Source organism: Lepisma saccharinum, chromosome 13 (assembly GCF_977018435.1).
Source record: "Lepisma saccharinum chromosome 13, izLepSacc3.1, whole genome shotgun sequence".
NCBI lineage: Eukaryota > Metazoa > Arthropoda > Insecta > Zygentoma > Lepismatidae > Lepisma > Lepisma saccharinum.
The window spans coordinates 11,589,324-11,606,207 of NC_139241.1; the positions used below are offsets into that span (position 1 = coordinate 11,589,324).

At 39.1% G+C, this 16,884-nt stretch overlaps 1 protein-coding gene across 3 annotated transcripts in view; it reads right to left on the reverse strand.

Moving 5' to 3' along the window:
* The window catches only part of LOC145997173 (uncharacterized), a 127,666-nt gene that overhangs the window by 35,151 nt on the left and 75,631 nt on the right, over positions 1-16,884 (reverse strand). For 2 of the 3 annotated variants that reach the window (XM_083133862.1, XM_083133861.1), the window contains exon 6: positions 10,827-13,339. The exons of the other annotated variant lie outside the window; for it this stretch is intronic. In XM_083133862.1, coding sequence (XP_082989988.1) covers positions 12,691-13,339 — 649 coding nt within the window. In that variant the 3' untranslated portion in view covers positions 10,827-12,690. Of the gene's footprint in view, positions 1-10,826; positions 13,340-16,884 lie in introns of those variants that run through there. 3 annotated transcript variants of the gene reach the window in all.

Below are 16,884 nucleotides of genomic sequence, written 5' to 3' on the forward strand. Positions count from 1 at the left end.
TAGAGCACGTCTGGGATCAACAAATGACATATCAGAAACCGCGCAATAGTTCCAGAAGCAATTGAAGAGCTAAGACGTGCTATTCAAGAAGAATGGGAGCAATTGGACCAAGAAGTGATTGCCAACCTTATTCGAAGTACGCCACGGCGGTTACAAGCTGTAATTGATGGCAGGGGAGGTAACACCCGCTACTAGACAGCTTATATACCCCCACCAGTACCAGTTAACAATATTAAAAAAAAATATTCCTAAGATTTTTTTTTCTATTTTTTTTTTGGTAGTTTTCTGTAACTTTCGTTTATGTTCTAATTTAACTTATTAACAATAAATTTTAATTTGCTTTCTGTTGAATATATTCAGCTTTTCTTATTTCCAATAATTTCTGCAACATTTAATTAGCCTTCGAATCAGAATTTATGCGTTATCACAAAAATGCAAGTGTCTGGTATTTTCTGTCCAGCAGTGTATATATAATTATCCCCCCATCAGTCCGGAATAACGAGGTTTTACTGTAATTTTGTTATTTAAGTTGCTATTCTTCCACTTTTGGCTGATCGCGACGATGAGGATGAATAATGATCAGATAAAATTGATGAAAGGACACTTATTAAGAACATGTATGTCCAAGTGGTGCAGTAAAGGGGAGGGGGAGTAAGAAGATGCTGGAGGCCAACCGAAACCACACAGTGCAAGTATTTGCGTCGTGCGTGAATTTCGGCTTCTAATGCACGAATGTGATGTTCCAATAATATTTGGAAATATTCAACCTGTTGCAGGAGTACGATCCATTTCTTAAAGACTTCAAGGCTCCTGGAAATGCCTCCTATATGCCGCCGGAGTCGCAGAATCAACTGATAGTATGTTGCGGTGAAGAAATTAAGAATGTGTATATCATGTGTAAGAAATTAGATCAGAGCATGTCACCTCAGCAACTGAAAGGTAACGATGCTCATGATTGGTATTAGGGTGATGCTTCCCCTGTTTCCTGCTACTTTACAAAAAATTAAATTGCAATATTTTGTGATATATTTCCGAGAAGAATCTAGACTTGCCCCATAAATACACCTACAATACATTTTAGAACAATTGTAAACACCTATAAGAGAATGACAGCTTCTAATTGTTATTAAACTTGTTTCCAATTATGGTTCTTTGTGGAAATCAAGAATTATTAAAAAATCAAAAATATTGAGAAGTAATTTGTTTGATATCCCAGTATGAATTTGTGGCATGAAAATTCTCCGGAATCGACTGGGAGATTGATACTATGTCCAAATAATAATAAATAAATTTTAAAAAGAACACTTCTGGCTCGAGCAATAATAACATGAAGAAAGGATACAGCTAGGTGTAGACATGCTACTTTTGCGGTTATCAGTGAATTTGCACAACCACAAAGCTGCGCTGATTAGCATACTATTTTTACTATAAAATCACTGAAAAAAAGGTTATACCTGTTCTTTAATTGTAATACAATTCCACAACGAAAATATTATCATAATTAGCATTGTTAATTAAAACTGAGAATAATATCTATGCGTCAATAAGCACAACACATTTTCAGATTTTAACTATTTAGGATTTTAAAAATGCTCTCGCATATAGGTTTAGTCATTATTCGGTGTCCTAGAGCTCAGTCATTTGGGCATCTGACTGCCATGAGAAAGGCCCGGGTTCAATCCCCGGCGGGGCCTTGGATTTATCCATCTGTTTGAGCAGCTTTGGCACCCACCCTGCGCTGTATAAAGTTGGTTGGATGAGGCTAAGCAGATAGGAAGGGAGAAGAGAATACTAGTGAGAAAATGGAAAGAGACCAAGGAAGTAGAGAAGAAAGGTGAAGAAGACACAATGAACTGGAATGGGGGACTGAAGGTAAACAAAGAATGGAAGAAGGTGTTAGAAAGAGTTGAAAGGACAAGAGAGAAAGAGGAGAGGAGAAGGAAGAAAAATGAAGGAAAAAGAGTGCGAGATAAAAAGTTCAACCACATTCTATATGGAAGTAAATATGTTTAGCCTTCTAGGTGAAAGTGCAGTTGACAAGGGAAAGCCACCTGCTAGAAAGTTCCAGAACAACTTTCTAATAGTCTGGAGGGAGTAATGTTTCTGTATATATAATGCCCTGTTTTTGTATCTTGTTACATTTGTACTTGATATAGAGTCTGAAGAAGACCTTGCTAGAAGGTTGAAACGTTACGTTTAGTTTATGTTTTTAATGAAATAAATTACTGCCTTGGTCAGCATATTTAGTTTTTCATATCATGGAAACAAGGTTTAATGGTGTTATTATATTGAGAACGAAGCGAACAGGAGAAATATTACTAATTTCATATCTTTCATTCTTTCAAGCAGGCAATAACAAATTTACTTTTACGAGACATCATGTAAGTAACTATTACATTTTCTTCATCCTCTTGCATCTGCCCCTCCTCCCTCCCCCAAGCTCTCCTACCTCGTCACACTAAAGTTATTACTTGCTCGAGGGCAGCAAGATTATTGGACCATTCTGGTACTTGGCACCCTGGATAGAAGCAAAATCTAGCAGAATGAACAAAATTAATCTGAAACAAAGGTTTACTGGGGAAGGAAAAATTTAACCGTATTTGAGCATTGCCTTACAGAAACGGTGCACTCAAACAGCAGGGGTACAATAACTCAACCCAGGGATAAGTCTTGTTCTCTACCATTTAATTGTCATTTCCTTCCCTTTATCTTTTCCATCTTTCCCTTGATCCCTTAAAGCAAGACAGCTCCCTGCAATTTGTCAGGTTCGACACAAAGGGGCCATACAGTGATGGCTGTCCTCACGCAGGATCATTTTATGACATGCAGTTCAGAGAGTATTTGGGATGAAGTGCCGCCTTTGGTTGTCCGTAACATTCGTGCCAACATTTGAAGCTTGTTGTATTGTCTTTATTCAAGCTTTGTGCTGGTCTTAGGGCCACCTTGTGCCTTGTCAAGATGTTGCTTTCCTGAAGAAAGAAGATTGCATTTTATTTGTATTTCTGGGCCTCCCCGATGGCGCAGTGGTAGCATCGTTGCCTTGTAATTAAGGGGTCCCAGGTTCGATACCCGGTGGAGGCACATAGTTGTTCGAATCCCACTTTAAACTGTAGGTCCAGTCCCGATTAGACTTACTGTGCATAAAGTGGACTTAAAACAATAACTCAATCAATCAATCGTATTTCTGGCTGCGAATTTAGGCAGGGACGTAATGATAACAATAATAGGGTTATAAAATCATTATTAAAAATAGTAATAATGATGAAGCCTTTAACACTGAAATTATTGTCAAATTTAAATTCTAGCAGTATTCCAGCGCAAGCAGCACTTCAAATTACGCAAGTGATTTGAAATTCTCCTCCAGACACTATCGTACGCAGGATTTTTTTTAGAGGGGAGGGGGGGAGAGACAATATAAAACATTTTGTAAGTACCACTTTTAAGCTTCCTTTTGAAAGTTGTTAAAAGACAGAAATGTTATCTAGGGTCATTTTAGAGGGTGTGGGGGTTGCACTTACCAATTTGCCCCCCCCTCCCCCGATTTCTTTACAGTTTTTATTTCAAAATTTTGCTTTTCTCAAAGTTTCGGGAGAGTTGTAGCCTCATCAGCTCCCACATGTGTACACCAGTGCCTCGAGAAGTAATACAGGGTGTCTGGAATGGGACTGACGGTTTTTAAAAGTGTGTGGTTTTAATATGGTTAGAGATAGGGAAGAAAGAAAACATGCATTTTGAAGGAAAACTCAAAAAGTTTTATTGGTATTACTTACAAGTCATTGTAACTCAGTATAACTCCACGTGAGCTCCATTTGTGACTCTGAGAATATCCAGCCTGAATTCAATCTCGCTCCACGTATTCTGTAACATCTGAGGTGTGACAGAAGCAATCGCATTCCAAATGCGGGTCATCAGTTCATCAAGGTTACAAACCTTTTCACTGGAATACACAATGTCTTTCACATACCCCCAAAAGAAAAAGCCCAGATGGGTTACATCAGGGGAGCATGGTGGCCACCTAATTGGCCCATCACGGCCTATCCAACGTTCTGGAAATTCCGTATCAAGATACTCCCTCACTTGTAGGCTCCAATGTGGTGGGGCACCATCCAATTGGAAAATCACTTGAGGTGGCAAATGTTGTAATTGGGGAACGAACTGCAAAGTTTTGAAGCATGTCTAGAAACACATTTCCTGTTATGGTTTGCTCAATGAAAAAGAAGGGACCTATAACTTCATTAAGTGTTAAAGCGCACCAAACATTCAATTTTGGACTATCTCGGGAATGTTCCACATACGCATGCGGATTCTCAGATCCCCATATCCTAACATTGTCTGTTAACACAGCCAGACAAGTGAAAAGTTGCTTCATCTAAGAAAACAATGTTCGATAGAAAATTATGGTCATTATCAATCTTGTGTAGAATGTCATTGGCAAATTCTAATTTTTTTGGCTTGTCGTTAGGCTTAATTTCGTGCAACAATTGCAACTTATACGCACGCAAACGTAATCGTTTATGTACCACATCGTGCACAGTTGACCTTGGAATTCCCAGCTGGCAGCTCACTGCGCGAATTGACTTCCTCGGACTACGGTCTGACACACGTGATTTACCACCACTGTGAGGTTTCACTACACTCCCTGTCGATAAAAATTGTTCCTTCCACGCCTGGATACTGTTGCATGATGGAGGATCCTTGTGGTAAACACGTTCGGAAGTTTAGTTGCACTTGAACAACACTTTTTGTCTCTGCAAACCACCACACGCATTGCGCCTTTTCGAGTACCAACGCCATTTTTTTGAAGAACAAAACTTTTTGAGTTTTCTTTCTTCCCTATCTCTGCCCATATTAAAACCACAAACTTTTTAAAAACCGTAAGTCCCATTCCGGACACGCTGTAGAAAAAATAGGAAGCATGCCACTTTTTTTGCGGCAATTTCGAAAATTGTGCGCCTCACCCTGCATTCTCGCAAAACGACGTTGGTGGTTTGTACAAGTGTCATGAAGACAATGAAGTAGGTATTTTCACACTTTGTTTATTTCTGTCTCAGTTTGTGTTATTAGTAGGGAGCACGTTTATAATAGCCACAAAGCATGCTAAATAGACAGGTAAATTGGCGCTAAAAATGACAAAATTTAACAACTTCAAAAAGCACAAAAAATAGTAAGTACAGTAAATGTCAACTTGTTATTACCTTTCTTTTCAGTTTCACACCTATTGATTTTATTTTTTTAATTTTGTACCGCTTTTCTGTTACTTTTAGTTAATCGCAATGTTGATGGTTATGAATGGCAATTAATAAAGGAAAAGTCACAAATGGCCATCCCAATTATGATATGTAATATGCAGAATATAATTGGCCACTCAATGTTCAGTTTATTGTTGTTGTTGTTCTTTTGTTTAACATTCTCAAGAATAAATGCAAGTTTTCACTTTATATTGCATATTTAGTATAACGACACGTTTACCATGGCAGGACTCCCCGGTGTGGTTTTCCATGCTCCCTTGTAACCAAAGAGTGTCGATGGAGACACTGCACAATGGGTCCGAGTACAATTTAAATTATAAATCCAGTCCCAATTAATCTATTTGAGCATAAACTGGACTTTACACTATTTTTGATTGCGACACCAATGGGATCAGTTATTGTAATAATGAAAGAAAATAATATCTCCTTCAGGATTCAAACCTAGGACTCAGTTTTAGACAAATTGTAATCTCTAGAGCAGTGGTTCCCGAAGTGTGCACCGCAAGACCTTGGTAGGCTCATGAGGCCGCTGCGAGATGGTCCAATGTTTTCACTGAAATTCAGTAATTGATATGATTGTTCCAAATACATGTTCTTATTTAGTACTTTTTACATAAAAAATGTTTCTGAATTTAAAATATATGTTTATTTTTTAACTTAAGGCAAGCAGCCTAAGCACACTAACAGAGCGTTACAAGTGTTAGATAGGGCATCCCCGGTGGCATAGTGTTAGAGTTGCCACCTTGTAATAAAGGGGGCACGGGTTCGTTACCCGGTGGAGGCACATAGTAGTTCGGATCCCACTTTAAACTGTAGGTCCAGTCCTGATTAGTCTTACTATTGACTTCAAACATCAATTCAATCAATCAATCAATCAAAGCAAGTATTAGATAGGCCTACATTCTGACTTGTGCAATGTGGAAAAATCTTGAAACACTAAGGGTGCCGTGTAACGAAAAAGTTTGGTAACCCCTGCTCTAGACCATGGAGATTAGCTTTGTTCCTTCATTCGTCAGTGCTATATTTAAAAAAAACAAAAAACATTGCAAATATAGGTAAAAAATTTTCTCCGTTCTGTGAGGTATCGGCAGACCCGTTAACATCTGCTAGCAAAGCCAACAAATCATTAGTGTGCATTGTTATTATTAGCTAGGCTTCCACTCTCCCCGACATCTATTCTAAACAATGGCACTACTTATATAATTTATTCCAGTGTTCGTGGCGGAGTGGCTATGAAATCAGAGATCCCATGTTCGAACCTCCACCAGCCATTGGTGACTCATTCTCTTTGTCCTATGCTCCCATCACCTTTCCATCCGTCCATCATTCATCTATCCACATCGACTTGTAAAAATTAACCTACGAGGTAGGAAAAAAGGCAAAATAGCAAAATGAAAAACTATTTGAATTTTTGCTGGCTCAGTGGCTGAGCACGTTAGCTCCCGAATTACGATTTTGTCCCCAAATGTTGTAAGTTCGAGTCCGTGAGTTTTTGTTTCAAGTCCTCTTCATGCACAGACAGGAGACCAATCGGAACTGGACGTGCAGTTTAAAGTTGGATCCGAATCACTATGTGCATCCACTAGATATCGAGCCAAGGACCTCTTAATTATATGGTGATGACATTACCACTACGCGATGTCCTCGTCTGGACAGGCAGGCGTGTCTTTTGTTACTGTCTATTCATTAATTTCTTGTATCACTGTTGCATATCTTTGACATTAGCCACAAGTGTCAGTAAAGTAATGTAAAATCAAGAAAAGAAAATCAAAGTACATCCAGTGTTCGAATTAAAATGGGGGAAGAAGTTTTAATTTAACTCCTGGCCAGGTAAAGAATTTTCTCTCATACAAGGTGCATTCAATAAATAACTGGAAAAGTAGTATAAAAAATCTAAAATACGACTGTGATTGTTATAAGTTCGTTATTTTGTGAATGCATCTGGAAGCTATTCATAGCTGGGGCTGCCACACCTGCCTCGTGCACGGGATGCTGGGAAACAGATACACAAGATGGCGGCACCCTTACAGGAGTGCTCCAAGCTGGAGCAGCGAAGTGTCGTGAGATTTTTGTTGAGTGAAGGCGTGAAACTGATAGAAATTCATCGCCGCATGACAGTTCAGTACAGTCTTGAACATTCCATGCCCAGAGGTCATAATTTAAACAGTACCATATACTCCAACCTTTTGCGCGAGAAACTGAAACCAGGCACTCTGCAAAGAGGACGTGGCCTGATATCCACTGGTGTGCTTTTGCTCCATGACAATGCGAGACCACACACTGCCATCGAGGACCTAAAGTTTTAGTCCTTACTCCACCCTCCATGTTAGCCTGATCTCACGCCTTCTGATTTCCACACCTTTGGCCCACTGAAAGATACACTAAGTGGATCGAGGTTCCAGAATGACGAGAAGTCCAATAGCGGTGCATGAGTGGTTGCACACGTGTCCAAAAATTTTTTTTTCCTGTGGGATCAGTGCCCTTATCAAGCGCTGGTGTAGGTGCATTGAACTGGGGGGGGGGGGGCTATATTGAAACATAGTACTGTACTTCTTTTGGTGCTTATAACATATTTTGTTTACAACACTTTTCCGGTTATTTATCGAATGCACCTTGTATATTCTCGATCATATTTTGCCATTGCTAAGAATTTGACGTAATCATTTCTTTCAATTTCAAGTAAATGTTACATTAATATCAGCATATAAATTGTCAGTATGTACTAAATTTTACATTAAAATTAATACTACTGTTGGTTTGCAAATTCCAATATATATTCAATGAGAAAATATTTTTTGATTAATTTGCCTTCCTCTAAGAAAAATAATTCTGATATTTAATAAACGTCCACTGAGACAAGATCATTGATTACTGAAATCATGTACATTAATTGGAAAATTTGTTATTTACTTTGAACCCGAGAAATTTATATAAATCAGTCCGTATGTTTTAGATACGGGATTCTTGAGACCCTTCCCCTAGAGGGTGAACTGCCCAATGCAGTTGGCTTTCAATCAGGTACAAATCTCAAAATTTCAATAGGGAATCTGTGAAATTTTCTCCTCCGCATTTTTTCAATTTGAACACTGGATACAGACATACACATATTTCATTATTGAATTTAAACTAGGAACACACACACACACGTAATTGTTTTACAAAACTGATTGGTACTCACTTGGTAATTCGCCCACAGTTTCATGCATTTTAGATGATAGGACAGTCCTTCGTGTTCCTTGATTTTTTCACATGCTTTCTTCCAGTTGTGCACCCCTATTTTCCTGAAACTTGGTTCTGCATATGCTGAATCTGTGCCAAATTTACAGCATGGAAAACAAAAGCATGTGTCAAGTTCCACACTACATTCTAGCCATGGCACAGATGCAAACCAGTGTTTTTAAAATGATCCCTTTCGCTTTTCGAATGTAATATTTGGATAGTCTTGCAAAAGTGGTTGCCTAGGATTATCTAACAAAAGATCAGTAATTGTTTTCACATTAGTACGAGGCTTGTCCGGAAAGTAAAGATACAAACACATTTGCACATTAGGGGAAAAACGTGTACCAAAGTTACCAAAGTTGGCAACACTGGCAGTAACCGTGATCCATGCGACGAGGATTGGGAGTAAGTCAGCAGTGCTGCGCTGAGTCTTGTGCGAGGAACACGCGTTGGAAATGGCAGCGGTGATACCGAATTCCGCCAAGTGTGAAGTGCGCGCCGTGATCAGTTTTTTGCAGGCACAAGGAAAGCGTCCATCAGAGATCCACCTAGAAATTGTGACTGTACGGGAACGTAATGAATCGTCAAAATGTGGCGAAATGGTGCCACGCCTTCGCACAAGGTTGACGTGATGTTCATGATGAAGAGAGAAGTGGCAGGCCTTCCGTGATCACTGACAACCTTTGCAAACATATTGAAGCAGAGGTGCGTGCGAATAGGCAGGTGACAATTCGAGAATTATGTTTCCTGACAGTTCGAAAACCACTATTCATGAAATTGTGAGTGGGTTAGGGTACAGAAAGTTGTGCATGCTGGGTCCCAACACATTTGACTGACGAACACAAAACCAAACGACTGGGATATGCACTGGACTTTCTTACAAGCTACGCAGAAGAGGGAGTGCACTGGACTCCATTGCGACAGGTGATGAAACATGGTAGTTCCACCATACAGCTGAATCCAAGCAGCAGTCACTGCAGTGGTGCCACACCAATTCTCCAAAAGCCAAAAAATTCAAAACATCAATTTCAACCCGCAAGCTGATGGCAACCGTTTTCTGGGATCACCACAGCATCCTGCTGGTGGAATTCATGCCGCCTGGAAGAACTATTTATGCTGAAACCTACTGCCAGACTTTGAAACATCTTCGATGTGCAATTCAAAACAAACGGAGAGGCATGTTGTCAAGTGGAATCCGCTTCATTCATGACAACACCCGCCCCATGCAGTGAATGTCACCAAGGATCTGCTTGTACAGTTTCAATGGGAGGTCCATCACCATCTGCCATACAGCCCCGACCTTGCTCCCAGCGACTACCACATGTTCCTGTACAAGAAACATCTTGGTGGAAAACACTTTGCCGATGACAATGAAGTCAGGGAAGAAGTCACAACTTGGTTCCAGATGCAGGCGGCAGATTTCTACAATTCAGGGATAAAAAAACTTGTTCCGCTTCTGAACAAATGTTTGGAGAATAGTGGTACTTATGTGGAGAAATAGCCTCGGTATCAGTGTATCAAGTGTAACTTTAGTTGCGAGCAATACATTTCTTTTATATCTTATTCTTGGTTTGTATCTTTACTTTCCGGACAAGCCTCGTACATTCACTTGTTTTGTCTAACTTTGGAACGTCAGAACTTGGATCAACACCCTCTTCATTGTCATCATGTTCCACATGTTTTGAGATAGCTTTAAAATATCCAGTTTTGATAAATTTATCCATTCAAAATGGAAATGCACGACAACGCTAGAACTCTTCCCACACACAAACAAATACACAGTGAACATAGCAACCCGATAGCAGATCTTGCTCGCAAGCAAGAACACAAAGCTAATCTGTGGCTCTCAAGCTGAAGCAAGGAGAAATTTTAAATCTCAGAACAATGTCAGTACTGGAGAACTCTCTCCATATATCACTCCACTCCCTACTGTTGACCGCTCGGCCTCGACGGAGTCCTTGATTCCATCTGTAAGGTCATTTGCAACAAAAGAGTCGGATCTCTGGTTTCCAGGAACTTAGGGCAAGGGTAATAACCTCAAAGCAGGCAGACTTTATGACTTTGGTTATAAACTGGTAAGCAACGAAAGGGTGGAATTTTGCTGTCCTACATTTGCTTCCAAAGATTTTCTTCGGAATAATAGGTTTGTTTCCCACACAGTGTTTCCAACTCTGCTACAAATTTACCAGAAAATAGTATGTAGTATTAATTAAGGATAATTTTTAATCGATCAAATCTTTTGTTTGGGGGGTCCTACTAACGACGTCACTGACTTGGCATTACACTAAAAGTATTCTAACTACACTCTACTCAAAGGAGAAATGACACACACAAGCAGGTTGAATAAAACATAGCAAAGAGCATGATTGGTCCCAAAGGCATAATATGTATATTCTTTAGAAAATAGATTTTACATGAAAATATTTACTACAATCATTACCAGATAATAGACTGAATAATAACAAGTTTCTTTACATGCTCCAAACAAAAGAGAATGGTTTGGGTTATAAGTTTCCCCACAAAAATCACAAGGAAGCTGATGAAGTGATATAAGTTCTTCTTCATGAATTAGGAGATTATGTTTATAGCTGAATGGTTTTCCACAAGTTCCACAACTGTATATCAATCGCCTCAATAAATTCTTCCGAGTTTTGTACAACCACATTTCTGATGCAATGGTTTTCCATAAAGGTTACATCTAAATGGATGAATGCTTTAACGTACCTTTTCAGGTCTAAAAAGTACATTTCTTTTCTATAAAGCTTTTCCACAAGTATTGCAAAAATATGGGTGATCTCACTAGTGTGTCCTTTCATGGTTTGTAAGGTGAACTGACATATTACAATGGTGCGTTTTACTCACTATAAATTCAAATAAAAATATATAAATAACATATAATATTTAAGGGCATTTCGTCGGAATCCCCTATTACAAGGGGCTTTCCGAAAAGATCGCAAAAACAATGAGAAAAAACGGCGTAAAATGCAGGATGAAGGCCCCTAGAAATATTGAAAAGAATTTTACCGGGTACAAAAAAAGGGAGGGGGAACAAGGATAACCCGGAAGAACAATAAGGGGTATGCCGGATCGAATGTGAATGCGGGAATGAATATGTAGGGCAGACGGGGACAAACATGCGCACTAGATGGGATGAACATGATAAAGATACCTAAAACAGGCCTATCCGAACATATCATAATGAGCGGATATAGTTTTATAAAAAGGGAAGTAATTAAGAAAGAGGAGAATAAATTAATGAAGCTGCATTTATATGCACTGGAAAAAGAAAGAAGCTTAACAGAGATGATGGTAATCTGGAGGAAGGGTGGATCGCTTTTCTTAAAAAGTGGGATAAAGCGGTAAATACCGACACTAAAATGGGTTTCCATGTCACTCCCGAGGTTGCGAAGGCCGTCGAAGAAGAAAGGGAGTTCACCTTGGAATGGTGACGTATACGATCGTAAGAGGGTAACACTGGAGGGAAAATTTCACCTTCAATGCTGGATAGGAGCGCTCACAGTCTATGTGTTCTACCCAACACTGACGGAAGTCACTACGGGACTGTAGTAAGACTTCGATTTTTATTTGTCTTAGTTGTGGTTTTTGTTTTTAACATAGGAAATTTTTTAACCAGCGAAGACTTCCTTCGGAGTTTTTATGCTGTCACCGTAAGTTTTTTACCTTTTCTATCCTCAACCTGAATCCTCAACTTACGATTTGACAACGCGGTACCATGTTTGGCACCTAAAGTTTTTTTTCTTCATTTTATTACCTGATGAAGGAAGTAGTACAGACTTCCGAAACGTCATTCTGAATCATTCCTACTCACTTGCCTAAGTTATTTATATATTTTTATTTGAATGTAAGGTGAACTGTTTGTAGAAATAATTTTTCACAAAATACATCAACAAAATGTGTGTATTTTTGACTTGGAAGATCACTTTTTCTTTTAAATTATTTTCCACAAGTTTTTCAACTGTAGGAGCAATCAGGGGTTATAAGAGGAATTACCTGGATAAAATAATTCACACAAAGGTAACAAGCAAATGGTCGAACACCCACGCATATTCTTTTGTGTACTGAGGCAGTGATTTCTCTTAAATTAATTTCCACAGGTACTGCAAATCTAATGTCAAGGTCCCAAATGCATAGTCTCATGATTAGAAAGATCATTTTTGTTCGCAAACGACATTCTGCAAAGAGTCCAGCAAAATGTGTGCACTTAGGTGTGTATCCTAATATGTCTTGCAAGATCACCTTTTCTCTTATATGAATTTCCACAAGTATTGCAGCTGTAGGGGCAGTCTTCCGAATGACTTTTTCCATGGTTTGCAAGATGACATTTCTGAATGAATGACTTCCCACAAAGATTGCAAGAAAATAGCCGAACACCCGTGTGTGTTCTTTCATGTACTGTGAGATAACAATTCCTCATAAATGTCTGTCCACAAGTGCTGCACATGTAAGGGCGAGTGTCTGAATGCGTAGTTTGATGAGAAAAAAGCTCATCTTTCCTCAGAAATGACTTTCCACAATGACTACAACAAAATGCACGCACTCCAGTGTGTCTTTTTGTATGTTTTGAACAATCATGTTTTGTCTTGAATGATTTTCCACAAGTATTGCAGCTGTAGGGGCGGTCTTCTGAATGTATTGTTCCATGGACTGCAAGATCACATTTCCGACTAAATGGCTTCCGACAAATATCACAAAGAAATGGTCGAACACCCGTGTGTATTTTTGAATGTACTAGGAGAAGAGATTTTTTCTTAAATGTTTTCCCACAAGTTCTACAACTTAAAGGACAAGTTACTTTTTTGGTCTTTGATGAAGCAACTGAAGAAATTTCAGTGTTCTTATTGCCAGCACACCTGCAAAAAATACAATATCTTTAGTAAATAAAATTTGCATTTTCAGACACTAGATGCTGTTCCATTAAGATTTGACACACAGAGAAGGTATTCTATGTAGAAATGTCAACAAAAAATAGTGGCTTCACCAGGACTCGAACCCACGGTCTCGGGCATACTGAGACCTTTACTCTATGCTGAGAGAAAACTTTGATGTCAACAGTTTTTCCAAGGCAACAGATCATATTGTGGTAGCACTGACAGAGACAATGATACTGTATGACAGAGAACAGTTTTCAAGTCCTGGTCAAGCCTGCATTTTTTGGTGAAATTTCTACACATTGTTCTAAACCTCTATTTTTCACTCTTCTAATACTGTTTTACTCTCAAGACAATCTCTTTCAAGCATTCATGACCATGTCTATATTTACATTAAAAGATAAAAGTAAATAAATGTTACAATCAAAATTCTTATGCTGAATTACCAGAGAATTACTATTATATTCTGATCATCTTATACATTATGTTTCAATCACTATAGGTTAGTCCAAATGTAGTTAATGATTCGACTTAGATACAGGAATCTTACGACTTATGTCCAAACAGTTCCAGTCAACCCTAAAACAATACACTTAATACTGCAAACAACTCGGACACAGTTTGTGTCAGTCCATGGCCATCTTTAAAGGGAGGCCGGAGCCTTCAATTTGGCAACCCTGTAAACTTTGACATCAGCCGGCCGATGTTGCTCGGAAGAAAACATTAGAGAAAATGTCCAAACGTAAAGAAGTAATAATTTTCTGTAGCCTATTCATCCCGTAATAACTTCATTCGCCCAAATTGTATCAGCGAGTTTATTCAACTTATTTAATTTTTTATTAAAGTACTGTAGTAAGTTGTAAAGTTGTTTGTTAAATATGCATTGGATTTTCTGAGCTGTACCAGGTGTATAAGCTTAAATCTGTTTGCTCATGGATGGTGTTAGTGAGCGTATGAAGCTACCATGGGCATGCAATACCTGGTGTTTTTATGAGTTGGACATCTGCCAACACGAATCAGTGCACATCGTCAGCATGTGCAGACAACAACAGACAGTGTTCCTGTGGTAAGCATGTCTAGTTTTGTGCCAGAAAAAGAGCATATGCGGGAAGCTCTGCGTTTCTGCATCCATTTGAAGAAATCGGCTGCCGAATCACATTGAATGCTTGTGGAGGCATATGGTGACAGTGCTGTATCGGAAGCAATGTGCAGGGATTGATTTCATTGGTTCAAAGATGGCAATTTTGACCTGAGCGACAAGAAACGTGAAAATCGGCCTAGGAAGGTTGAGGACTATCAATTGCAGGCTCTTTTGGACGAGGACGATACCCAAATGCAAAAGATGTTTGCCGAGCAATTGGGTGTTACTCAAGCAGCCATTTCCATGCGTCTACGTGCCATGGGAAAGGTTCAAAAGATCGGAAAATGGGTGTCGCATGAATTGACCGATCGGCAGCTGGAGAGACGCCAAAACACATGCGAAATCTTGCTTGCCTGACAAAAAAGAAAGTCTTTCCTGCATCGGATTGTGACTGGCGATGAAAAGTGGATATATTTCAAGAATCCTAAACGCAAGAAATCGTGGGTTGATCCTGGACAACCATCAACATCTTCCTCGAGACCAAATCGCTTCGGCCGGAAGACGATGCTGTGTGTTTGGTGGGATCAACAGGGTATCGTCTACTTTGAGCTGTTGAAACCTGGTGAAACTGTCACTGACCACCGCTACCACCAACAACTGATCAAATTGCACCATGCTCTGTGTGACAAAAGGCCGGATTATCAACAAAGACATGACAAGCTGATTTTCCTCCACGACAACGCCCCATCGCATACATCAAGACTGGTCCAAAACTACTTGGAGACACGCAACTGGGAGGTGCTACCCCATTTCGCCTATTCACCAGACCTGGCCCCTTCCGACTATCATCTGTTTTCGTCGATGGGCCACGCCCTCGCTGAGCAGCACTTCGATTCGTATGCAGACGTCCGAAAATGGCTTGATGAGTGGTTTGCCTCAAAAGAGAAGGACTTTTTTTGGCAGGGTATCCACAAATTGCCCGAGAGGTAGGCAAAATGTGTAGCTCGTGAGGGCAAGTACTTTGAATAAATTTCTTGTTGCTTTCTATGAACAAACCATGTATTTTTCTGACTACAAAACAGCACATTTAAGCTTATACACCTGGTATATCTGCATTTCACGAAGTAGCTTTACTTGCTTTCTACATGTGAATCATTAAATTTAATAAACATCCACTATTGATGGCATTAAGAGTTTTTTAATCATGATGTGCAAAACAATCAGTGATATCCAAAAGCTATAACCATGACAGAGGCAGGATGACATTGATGGTATTTTGACCGAGTTATTAAAGTTTTGCATCCTTGTACGTAACTGATATATTCTGACGCTGCAAAATCTCCAAATATAAACTGTGTTACCTATATATACATAGTTTTATTTGTAAAATGATAGTTATTGCAAGTAGTAATTGAACACTTACTACCTAAGATGCTCAATGTTTGTTATAATCTGCCATTTAGAACAGAACAAATACTCTATCTTTTGTCAGCTTAGGTAATTTTACATGTGTGTTATGTTATTTTCATGCTAACAATTAATTGCCTTTATTAGGTTTGACCGGTTAGATTTTTGTACCTCAGTGAATTTGTAAATTTTGTTTTTTGTTTTTTGGTAGGTTAGACCTGTTAGTAAGTTTGCTACTTCCTCTAGTTTTAGATGTGAACATCTTCATTTTAGGTTTGTTGCTCTTAATTATTTTATGTATTTGTCCTAACACACTTCAGTTTGACATTGAATTTGCATTCATTAGGTTTCAATAATCTACCAGATAATATATGAGGGTTATTTTTTAAGTAAGGTCAGTTTTGGATAAAAACGAAGTAAGTAAATATTGTTTAAAAAAAGTATTTATTTTCTGAATTTACTTACACTTCTCTATTTTTCTACACAATTTCCTTGCCGGTTTAAATATTATATACTTAATATATATTAAATATTATACAAACTACGAGTTCTTGGATACCCTCCTCTAGAACTCTGCCGCCTGTGATGATAGCCAGTTACTCACGGTCGTTTTCACTTCTTCATCAACGTCTAACCGCTTGCCACCCAGGAAGGTCTTCAGATGGCGGAAGAGGTGGTAGTCGCTACGTGCAAGTTCTGGACTGTATGGCGTATGATCGAATATCTCCCAGCCAAAAGATTCGATCAGATCTTGAGTTTCAGCCGCAGCATGTGGCCTTGCATTGCCATGAATCAGTACGACAGCGGCTGACAGCATTCCATGCCGTGTTCTGGATTGCTCGACGAAGTTTTCTTAGGGTCTCATAGTAGGAAGCTGAGGTAATTGTTGTTCCTTGCGGCAAAAAACCTACCAACAAAACATCCTGCCTGTCCCAAAACACAGCTGCCATGATCTTGCGCTTTGAAAGTGTGTTTTGCTTTCACTTTGACCGGCGATGATGTGTTGACCATCCATAGTCTAGACCTTGCACCTAGCGAC